Source organism: Mchenga conophoros, linkage group LG7 (assembly GCF_057382185.1).
Source record: "Mchenga conophoros isolate Kocher_MC1m ecotype Shallow Benthic linkage group LG7, M_conophoros_male_GT1.1, whole genome shotgun sequence".
NCBI lineage: Eukaryota > Metazoa > Chordata > Actinopteri > Cichliformes > Cichlidae > Mchenga > Mchenga conophoros.
Window position 1 is genome coordinate 24,475,186 of NC_140532.1, and position 11,841 is coordinate 24,487,026.

Consider the following 11,841-nt stretch of genomic DNA (forward strand, 5'->3'; position numbering starts at 1 on the left):
CCATTAGACACCCTTCCATCTGCCACAGCTACTTCATTATCAACCTACTGCTGCTGCCATAATCGGAAAGAGAACAGCATGCCAGTGTAGGAATGCTGCTTCCTGAACTGAACCCCGCTCATTCCCAGTCCAGCAATTAGCTGTGAGCCCTTACTGACATGAAATATTCCAATAACTTGTTCCTCCTCACCTCTCACAAGATTATTTAGTTTTACAAGATGGCCCACAATTGCACATAGGCTCCAAAGAAAACATTTTGTTTGACTTGTTTGTTTTTGATTTTGACCGTGAGTAACCACAAAAGTTAGCCATCTACAATGGCCATTTTCCTAACTGCACCTTGGGTAGTCACCAACTGACCTATAACTCTGTATATTTGTTCATTTACTCACACATGTAAGGCTCATTTGTTGGAAATTCAACTACAGTGGTAACAGAGCATTCGAGTCTGACTTTCAGTTGTATTTCTTGGTGCCAGAGGACATCAAAAAGAAGCTAAATCAAATAAAAAGACCTGAAACCGGATATACTCTGAAGCCTAAAAGACAGTGTACCTTCTGAAACTGGCAATGTTCCTGTGCTCTCTGCTGGGGTGAACTTGTAATATTAAAAGGAAGGCTTTCTTGGAACATACATTTACACACCTGAACCTTTCCCAAATGAAAGTTTTTATTTTCCAATGAATCATCTTGATGTTTCAAGTGAGCACTCCCCCATTAAAGCACACACAACATCTGTTTCTAGACCAAAAAAAGAATTAGTATGCCATTTAGCATTGGCATTCAATATACTGTTCCTGTCTTTTTGTGTTTTATATGAAGGACTGTAAACATACAGATAGCCTGTGGCTTTGTGGTTCCCCTCTCCTCTACCTAATTTAGTTACTTCCTTTCAAAGTGGCAGTAAAATGAGCTGTATTCCTCACTATCCCTCTGGTTTTTTGTAGTGCCAGACAGCAAGATCAAGTTTAGGTCAGCCAGGTTCTTGTTTGCATGTGATTGGGGGGCCTGTTTCTGCTGCTGCTCCAGACACTTAATGTAAATGTTACACAGATATGTGCTGATTAGTGAATGATCACATGCTGAGATGCTTTGAAGTTGCTTTAAAATGTGAACAGTACACAAGATTTGTATAAGGAAACGATGAGAGTTGATTTTCTATAACTCTATTTTATGAAGCTATAAGGTCAGATATCAAACAGAGTTTAGGTCTACGAGGTCAGTGGTGCTGCAAAATAAAACTTATTATTTGCATATTATAGTTGTAGTACTCAAATAGAATACATTAACTATATTCTTTGAACAATAATTTAACATTTTAAAACAATAATGAATCAGAAAAGGAGAAGCAGGGAATTACAAATAAATATTACAAATATATTCAAATAAACTAAAATTAATACATAAATAAAATAAATACAATAAATTACTCTGGAGTAGTATCATCACCACAGTGCTGGTTTGACTGTGATGTCATTCAGCACATGGTTCAGCATCAGTTGCTCAAGAATAGGGTCACAGCTCGGTCATCGTGACACTACACTAAAAAGATAAATCAAGTTAGTTGTCACTGTTTGCTGAGAATAACCAACACTCTTTCCTGACTCCACTCTCCTCACCACCTGAACCAAAGTATTGCACCACTTGTCAAGGTTCCGACCTGGACTCAGCAGGTTTATATCAGGCTTGGAGGTAAACACACGTTCATGGAAAGCAGTTATTTTAGATGTAAGCTTGTGGGGGGGCAGGCAGAAAGTCCACAGATTTCACTCTAAAGTGAAAAAAACAAAGATGGTCTGTTACAGAATTCATTTTCTCAGGGAACCTCAGCACTAGAAGTATCTACGCAAAAGAGAAAAGAACCAGTAATTCAAATGAGCAGCGCAAACACAGAAAATGTGAGTCAAACAACACTACCGCAGTAAGTCTGGCATCAACTGAACAAGTCCTTTAGCCTTAAGTAGCAGGGAGGTAACATCCAGTTCCACACAGGTGAGTTAACTGCAGCTTCAACAACAGCTTCCAGGTGCATCAGCCAAGAGGGCGGGAAAGCATTGAGAAACCTAGCCTCTGAAACAAACATGCACAAACACAAACAGGTCAGGGAGACAGACAGAAAATGGCAGGTGAACACAGAAGCTGCCATGTTTTCAAAAACACTTTAAGGATCCATATTTAGAGTATTTTTTGCCGTTTTTACTCACTGAAGCACACAATTGATATTCAAATATGAAAAATCAAAGCACTCTCAAGCGCAGGTAATCAAATCATAAAACTCCTTCAGTGGGAGACTGCGGCACCCACGGTGTGGGACGGAGAGATTTCGCAGGTCTTTCCTCCCCACTGCTGTCAGACTCCATAATAAAGACTTTAACTGATCAAGCACACACATCCATACATATGCAATAATACTAAGTGCAATAATCCTTTCTGTCATCGTTGTATTTTTACTCAGTTGTATATAGTATTTGTATTTGTATTCTATTTTTATCTTATTGTATATTTATTTTATTTTATTCTACTGTATATAGTATTTTATTTTATTCTATTCTGTACAGTTGTGTACTGTATTTATTCTTATTGTATTCTAATTTTTGACTCATAACTTTTGCACTGTCCACTTCCTGCTGTGACAAAACAAATTTCCCACGTGTGGGACTAATAAAGGTTATCTTATCTTATCTTATCTTATCTTATCTTAAAACATAAATGAGACTAGCGCTACTTTTAAAATGTCTACAAATTAAAAAAAAAAAAAAGCCCCATCTGACCAATCAGAGGCATGATTTAAAATAGCTTTTGCCTGTGAAACTCTGAAAAAGTTTCCTCTTGCTATATAAGAAATGAACATGTAAATGACAGCTGTGTTGAATTTTTTGATAAAAGTATTCATAAAAATATGCAGCATGAAAGGACTAGAGGGACTGAGAGATGCCTCAGGCTACGTCCACACTAATGCGTTTTTGTTTGAAAACACGTTGTTTCCTCTCCGTTTTGACATCCCGTCCACACTGAAACGGCGTTTTTAAACATGCTCCAGATAGCTTTTCTTCAAATTCTTTAATTCTCACTCCTTTTACTTCTGTGTTACTCGCAGCAACAACTTGACCTCATTGTTAGTCCATTTTAAAACATCGGTGCTTTCCTCTGCATTTTGCTGCAACGTTTCAAAAAGCCGGAAAGTAAATAAGCGCCACACAGAAATGAGGTAGGCTGAAGCTTCTTGCGTTTTACGCATGCGCAGTACTGGAACATAAGCTTTTTCGGCCATTTCAATGTGGATGCACAAGTCTCTGAAAACGACTGAAAACGCTAGTGTGGACTCGGAGCACACGAAACAAAAAAACTAGTATCCATAACTCGAAATTTCGAGTTATTTTTTCAAAATTTCGACTTATTAACTCAAAATTTTGAGAAATATAACTCAAAATTTCGAGTTACTTTTCTCAAAATTTCGAGTTAGCTCTGCCAATCAAAAATCTACGTGAATGAGGTCACTTTCTTGTTACCCAGAAGCTTCCGGGTAACAAGGAAATGATGTCATTCATCATTACTGATTGGCAGTGCTAACTCAAAATTTCGAGTTACTTTTCTCAAAATCTTGAGTTAATAAGTCGAAATTTTGAGTTAATAAATCGAAATTTCGAGTTAATATGTTGAAATTTCGAGAAAGTAACTTGAAATTTCGAGAAAATAACTTGGAATTTTGAGTTATGGATCCTTTTTTTTTTTTTTTTTTAGTGGCGGAAACGGGCTTCCATAGTTTACAGACGAAAACACCTTTTCAAATCTGTCCGAGCTAGTGTGAACGCAGCCTCAGATCTGCAGAAAGTTTCATCACTGTCATGCATCGTCAAAATCCAAAGACCCACAAATACATTTTATTTTACAGTTTACAACTCAACTTGTGCATATATATATAGTATGTGTAAGTCATTTAGCCCTTTAAAATATGGAGTTTAGAGCTGCTGTGCTGATTTATTATTATCACCGTTTGCCCTTTTTAAACTGTTGATTTGGTAAAGCCATTTTTGGAGTTGATATGATGATGAAGAGCTGCTGTACAAACTACTCGATTAGAAACCTTAATTTCTATTAAATAATTAATTTATTTCTTTGCACAAATGATTGGAGGAAAAAGTACATACCCAGCAAAAAAACAAAACAAGTAGTTTTTTTGTTTGAGTTTACAGGAACAGGAGGCGTGATACAGCAGGAAGCATGGCCCCTGAGTCTCAGCAAGTAAGTGCGAATGTGACAAAAGAAGAAGAGACAGGAAGCCACATGCTGCTCCACTTTTCAGAGGAAGAATACTGGCTTACTGTGCATGAGAGGTTGGTGTGAGTGAGCAAGAGTGTGGTCTTCATTTGTCAACACCTCTCTTCCTGACTGTGTCAGGGAACTCAGTGTGATATGGTATCTCCCAACAAACTCCCTTCCACCTACACTCCATATATTCCTTGAGGTGAAACCTCTGTTTTCTCTCCAACTATCCTCTTCCACACAGCCAAGAATTTACAGCCTCCAACACTTGAGAGCGAAATGACAGGAACTGTTAAAATATCATTGGCTGTTTTGTGATCCAATGTGCGCCTTGATCCCGGGCTGTTTCTGAAGGGAGTAACATGGAGGAATAAAAACAAGATAAGTACTATTCCGTGTGTGTCTGAGACACTGTTTCCAGCTTTGTAAGAAAGAACATTTATAACCCTGTCACATAAACTTAAATAGGCAAGACTCTATTGAGCTCCTCTCAGCCGTGACAGAGAAACCAGCATCCTTATCTGCCTCCCTAACTCCTTCTGTCTGTCATCTCAAAAGCTGACCTCTTAAACCCCTGGTGACCCCCACCAGTGGCAGACTGAATGAACCATAGGAAATATGTTGCCTCACAGGAAGCCGCTACAACTCCCTGTTGTGTACAGGGGAATGTGATGCTTCTTTTACACCATTTGACCTGGTGCTCTCATCAGCACTGACGTGTTACCTCTGCTAACGTTAGAATATGGGAGCACTGCAACCACTTATGTTATTTCAACGTACACACCCTGTCTTCCTGTTTCACTTGTTTGCCATATTCTTTTCTCTGGAGAAGAATATAGCAAATATTTCAGCCAATTCACTGAGTTGCAAATTATCAGAATATTAAAGTGTATTTATTTGACTTATATTATAGCTAAAGATTTTAATTCCTGGATTGTTGTTGATTTAGAAAATATTTGTACCCCTTCAAATTTTGACTCACTTTTTCATTTAGAAAAAGCTAAATGGAGAAAAGCATTTCTCCCTATCTCTCAATACTTGGTCGTTAAAAAAATGAACAGACTTTTAAATTTCAAAATGTAACCATTTGTAGCCCCTCAGTAGCATTGCTGCTTTGGACCTCTACAGACTTAGACTGGATGACTTATTCAATTCCTTTTGAAAAATCCCTCAAATCTTTTTGGAAAAGATTTAAAAAGATTTGAATTGAAAATCTTTTTGAATCTTTTTCAAACTTTATAGATTGAAAAGATCTCAGCTGTGTATATCAGCCAGGCATTTTCCTGAAGCCACTGCAGTATTGTCTTTGACTATATACTGTGCTGAAAGGTGAATCATCTCCAGTTCTAAAGCTCTATGGAGTTCTCAGTGAACAAGGACAACTTAGGTCCAACTCTAGGATGTGTCGTTGTGACTTTATATTTATTTTATTTTATATTTATTGACTCATTGTGCTTCTGATAGCACAACTTTAGAAATAGATCAAATTTTAAAAAGATCCACTCCCATCAGTAACATTATCCAATTATAAAGCTCTGCAGCTAATAAAAATCCATGACTTTTCATGCTAACAGCAGGTTTTATCCAGGCTGAGTAACACAGGGTAGAATAACCCAATCGTGAAGTATCCAAAGTCAAGCTACCAGCCAATTACCTACCTCTTCATGACATGGAAGCTCCTCTCAGGTTTCACTGCAACCAAGCTGATCAGGCACATGAGTCAATACACAAGCACAGCTCAGAAGGACATTGGGAATAACACTAAAAGGCAAAAACACCAGCCCCTGGTTAATAGAGCAGTACACCAGGACTAAGATCAGGAAAATCAACCTTAGTCCTGCCTGCAATGACTACAAGAAAGCCTCCAGCTCATTGTCCCACACATGGATACTAGAATGCTTGGTACTGTACAAGGCTAACAGTGCATTAATAACATTTATCGGGAACTCAGTGGGACTGTGGAAAACGACATTAGATGGCTGCTCTAAGGCAATCGGACCATCAAGTGCCTGACCAGGATTCCCAGCAATGATATCAAGATATTACTTTGACGAGATAAGTGTGGCCAAATGGTTGCAAAGAGAGGGATGGTGATGTGGAGTGAATGTGTGGAATTGCTAGAAGGCAAAATGGTAGACGTAAAACAGCTACAAGTACCCGAGTTTCCCACAGGCCAATGGGAATCATGATAAAGATGCACAAAGGCCACAGCCAAATACCTCCAGAAGGCAGGCTTGTACTAAGAGGTCAGCTGGTATAAGACCTAACACCTGCGCCTGCATTAACACATATGCCATTTAGCCATCAGATACCCAGATTCAGTTCAATTCAATTTTTGAATTCAGTTTTATTTATATAGCGCCAAATCACGACAACAGTTGCCTCAAGGCACATTATGTTGTAAGGTAAAGACCCTACAATAATACAAAGTAACAAACAGAAGAGTAATAAGTTAGCTACTGGAGGAGATAAGTCCCGCTAATGTTAATACAGGCTCTGTGAGCATAGAGAAAGAGGGAGAGTGAGGATTACTTAGTTTCAGACTCACAAACAAACAAGTAGCATATGTGAATGCATCAGAGACACTCATACCAACCCCTAGGGGGTGACACGCACACTGTTTGACTCTACTGAAATTGCTAGCCATATTACATCTTTTCAACAGAGCCCAAATTAGTTAAGAACAGTATGTTCAGTCTACTTGTCATATGGACAGAATGTTGGCTATTGTGATAAATGTCAATTTCCAATGATTTGTGCATGAGAGGTACAAGTGGCTCTTTATGGCCTGAGTATATCCTTCACTGTAAAATCTAATATTGTGTTTAATTAAAAATATTAAATAGGCTGAACTCAATTTTTATTTTTATAAACTTGAAAAGCAGAAATTTTTAAAAACTGTTTTTGTTGATATGTATTTATTGGTCTCTGCTTTTGATTTGCCTTGCTGAAATATGTGAAATATGAGGACATGGACAAGCATGTGACCAGAAAAGACATTTCTGGCACAAGCTTGTGTTTGCGTTTGCTCACAAGCTTGTAGAGTAGATCAGTTCACACCATATATGTATGCAAATAAATATCGAGGTTGTACCATATTTCCTCTGGCGCGGGGGGGTAAAAAGAGCAGGGAATGGAAAACGATGGCTCACTATTCTGCATTGTCCTGCTCTAATCCCCCCTATTTCACAGAATAAAAAAAAAAGAAAAGAAAAACATTTGACACCTTTCACAGGCTTGGCCAACACTTCCAGTTCCTCCTACACACTTAAGGTTACACAAACTCACACAACACTTGGAACATTCACAGGTTTCAAGTGTTTCCTTACTCTGTTCTCTCAGCATGAAATCAGCTTTTCATTAAAGGTTGGGGGTTCTTGTCAGTCACAGCCCCACTTCTCCCCCACCTCATCTCTTTCATCCATTCTTTATGGCTCCTCCTCCTTTTGGCACCCCATGCGGCCTTTGTAAAAATTCATGCCCTGTGCTTAGCAAGGAAGTGGGGTTACATAGATCTTGTAGCAATAAAGAATACAATAAGATTTGATCAAACTTCTTTTTGTTTCCTGTAGCTAACTAGACAATCTGTAATTTACAGGCTCATGAACTCATGAATGAAATATTAAAATTGGAAAAAAAACCTATACTTTAATCTTAATAACTGTACAGTACTCTGTTTTTGTAACTATTGTCCATGATGTAAATATTTTTTCTGTAAAAGTTGTGTGTGTTTCTGTTCTGTGTCCTGTTCTATTTGTATACGTGCTTTTATTCTGCTGCTGTCACAAACAGGACTATGGACTATGCGTCCATAGCATGGAGCAGGGACGGCTGATCCTGAGCATGATGCTCATACACTCTCCACCTCCAAGCAGAGAAAAACTCCTCTATCGGATTGAGGAAAGGAGAGTAAGGTGGTAGGAACCCCATGACCATCCTTGGATGCATTGCAAACCATCCCCTGATGAGTGGGCTATGGTGGAAATTGACGTTGTCCCACACAATTACATAAATGGGTAGGTGAGGCCCTATGAGACCTCTCTCATTTTCAGGGATAAAATTGGTATAAAGGCAATCCAAGAAGATGAGGAGCTTGTGTGTGTTGTATGGGCCAAGACTGGGGATGCGACTGGCCACACCATTTTCAGAAATGGCAGCACACATAGTTATATTGCCCCCTCGCTGACCTGGGACATCCACTGTGGCCCGGTGGCCAATAATATTACGGCCACGTCTTCGGCCCTTGGCCAGGTTGAAGCCAGCTTCATCCACGAACACCAGGATGTGAGGGGTCTCATGTCCTTCCAATGCCATTATTCTCTAAAATAGAGTAAAGAACATAAAATCAGTCATACAGAAGAGTCATATACTACAGTTAGACAATTACATGTTCTCCCCAACAGGTTCAATATACTACAGGCCACTACTCCAGTGGTTCTAAACTAGTGATAGGCCTGAGGAAGTACTGCAGGGGTATTTGATAGAAAGGGGAGTGGGAAATACTGATGACTTACTGAGATGTTACAGTAAAACCTACAGTATTAGATAGATTTGATTGGGAGACAACAAAATAAGGATTATAATGAGAATCGTATCATACAGTAAACTGCAGTTTTCTGTTGAAATTGTTGAAGTCAGATGAAGCAAATACTGATTCTGAAATCAGGTAAAGGAGGTATTGAAACCAAATAAGTGAACTACTGCTTACTGTGATTACAGGTAAGGTTATAATGAGAGACAACCAGTAACTGACTTACATTTACATACTGGTAGCGCAGCTCCTTCACTCTGTCAGAGTTCCTCTCAAATGGTACCCTGTAGATTTGTTTCATTGTCATCTGATGCTTCTTCAAAACCCGGTTTATTGTGGAGAAGCTTATTGTGTTTATATTCTGGAATATATGATTGTCCTGAAGGATGGCATCACGGATCTGTCTCAATGTGATGGCATTATTTGCCATCACCATGTTACAAATCTCTTTCCTGTTGTTCATTGAGCAGTTTTCCTCTGCCACCCACGTGAGGTTGTCGTCCAATCCTACACAAAGAACAGAATACAGTTAGTTACCAGTGTAATTGTATTATTGTTTTACTCAGAGTAACTTCACCACAATCCTAATGCAACATTGCACAGTGACTGGAATACTACTCTAAACTGTATAAATTATGTAATTCCATAGTTTACAGTAATTTGTTCAATATATTTCTTATCATATTTAGTATCACAACATTCCACTAGTCCTCTCCACCTGCTAGTATAGACCTACTACTGTAGGCAGATGCACACAAAATCTCTACAGTAAGTTATACATTTTTTGCCTCACACACAGTGCCCTGTCCTATACAACATATAACTCCATCATAGATTACATAGAGTACATACCTGTTTTCCCTGCGAAAGGTTTGGATGATGGAGGAGACTGTAGAGCGAGGCACATTAGGCTGCACTCGACGACCTGCCTCTGCCATTGTGAGGCCATGGTTTATGACATGGTCTATAATTGTGGCCCGAATTTCATTCGGGACAGCACAGTGTCTTCGCGCACCTCGGCCTCTTCCCCCTATTCCTCCACCACGCATTCTCAGTCCTCCTCCTATTCTTCTTCTTCTTCTTCTTCTTCTTCCTCCTCTTCCTTGAGGAAGAGCTTCCCCTTGTCCGTTTGCTTGGCCTTGTCTATCCATGTTCAGAGATCGGACTGGCTGTGGTCAAGCTCTATATATCTGTGTTTGGCAGCACACAATCATGGAACACACCTGTGTGTGACACTCCCCCTTCGTTAGTCTAGTTTCACCTGACTGTCAATGACTGTCATCAATTTATCAAATATTCAAAGAAATTCATATATGGTATTCATGGTATTATGTTCTTGACCAATTTTGACAATTGAACAGACAGTTGTGCATGCGAGTACTTATACAATGAAATCATGCTGACATGTTTTGGGGGGAATGATCATTAGACTGAGAATCAACTAATCAGTTTAGATCTACAAGATCTATTCATTTGGAAAATGTGCTAAATGTGGGCTAACTGTATAACTGTAGGCTACTTGTACTTAATCATTTGCAAAGATGCACTGAGACAATTGAGACATGTACTAAGGCATTTGCCATTTGATAAAATGAATGAGAAATGCCATTCTGTTGTGAACATTTGCCAAGAGGTTTGGAGGTTTGTCCATGTTATTTTGAGAATGTAATTTCTGTTTCAAGAAATGAGCCAAACCAATGGAGAAAAACTGTAATCACATGATTATTGTGAATATGCATCTTGATGCATGCCCAATTATCCAAGTAAGGATATCACAGAAAGTTAATTCTGTTGATCCGGATGTAGCGTCTTCAAGTGTGACAAACTCTTTTAAATTCAGTCTCCCATTTTAAAACACTGAAGGTGTTTTGTTGTTTTACATAAATGTAAAATTGAGTTCCTGCTTATTTGACCCCCTCAGTAATTAACATTATCCTGCTATTTTCACATCTTCTCCAGTGGGCGTGGTAGTTTTTGCAGGTGACGTGTGACCTCAACGACCTTTTGACTGACTCCATCCCCCATCCCCTACTCATGTGGAAAGAATTTATTTTCAGCTTCTTAGTTCCTTTTCACTGCCCCTTTCTCCTGCAGACCCACCCTTTCTATGCTTCCTCCTGGGGCACTGAGAGTGCAGCTGTTGCTCTCAGCCCTCTATTATCCACCCGGAAGGGGTGAGTAGGCCAGGGCAGAGGAGGGTAGAGGACTAGAGCTGTGGAAGGAAAAAAAAGAAATTCAAAAAAATGCAGAGGAAAGTATGAGATGATATGTTCACATTTCTGGGAAGCAGTGGGTGTAGTCCTGGATTACTTGAACAGGTGTTACCCCAGTTTCTTTTATGCTTTGCTCTCCTCTGCTTCCTTAGAAAAACAATAAAATATGCTGGAGTAAAATCCTACAAATGTAATGGATAAAAAGGGGAAACCATTCACTTTGCCTGCAATTTTGGAACAGTGTTATATATATATATCACTTGTTTCCGTAGTGACACAAAATAAAAATTCAGCTTTTGTGTAATAAACCATATGTTCAGAATTAACTTCCTTTTTTACTGTAAATCTTTATTACTGTGCTTAATATTTAACATACCACTACAATAACCCAACCTTTTTTAGTTAAAACATTAACTATCCAAATCATACTTTATACATCACTGTTAAATACTTGGATACAACAATATCAAGTATCTTTGAAGTCTTTGAAGTCCGTTTTTTAATAATAAACATTAAAAACAACCTGTACCTTCTGTCTTTATTATAGTAAGTAACTATAAGCACAAGTAATCAATATTAGTAATGAATTTAGATGAAATGGTTGTCAAGTTAGTATAGGTAGACTTTTTGATAAAAAGTAAGGAGGTAATGTCATTAAAGTGTCTTAAAAATGAAGAAAAATACTACTTTAAATTCAGGAACTCTGTGGAAAGTGACATATTTGGAGTCATTTTGGAAGGAAAACGTGACTGGCACACACTGTGCATACAGGCGACATGGGGGTTATGCTGCAGAAGCTTCAGGGAAGACAGTTTTCTTTGAAAAAGTCAAACTT

At 38.6% G+C, this 11,841-nt stretch overlaps 1 protein-coding gene across 1 annotated transcript; it reads right to left on the minus strand.

The window, feature by feature from the left end:
* Positions 1-6,712: 6,712 nt before the first annotated feature.
* On the minus strand, positions 6,713-10,687 carry LOC146570165 (uncharacterized). The gene is made up of 3 exons (XM_085281147.1): positions 9,646-10,687; positions 9,020-9,300; positions 6,713-8,582 (listed from the first exon to the last, which is right to left on the minus strand). Exons 1-3 carry the CDS (start codon positions 9,740-9,742, stop codon positions 8,064-8,066), a joined length of 897 nt encoding a protein of 298 aa, XP_085137273.1. The 5' UTR covers positions 9,743-10,687; the 3' UTR covers positions 6,713-8,063.
* Positions 10,688-11,841: the final 1,154 nt, after the last annotated feature.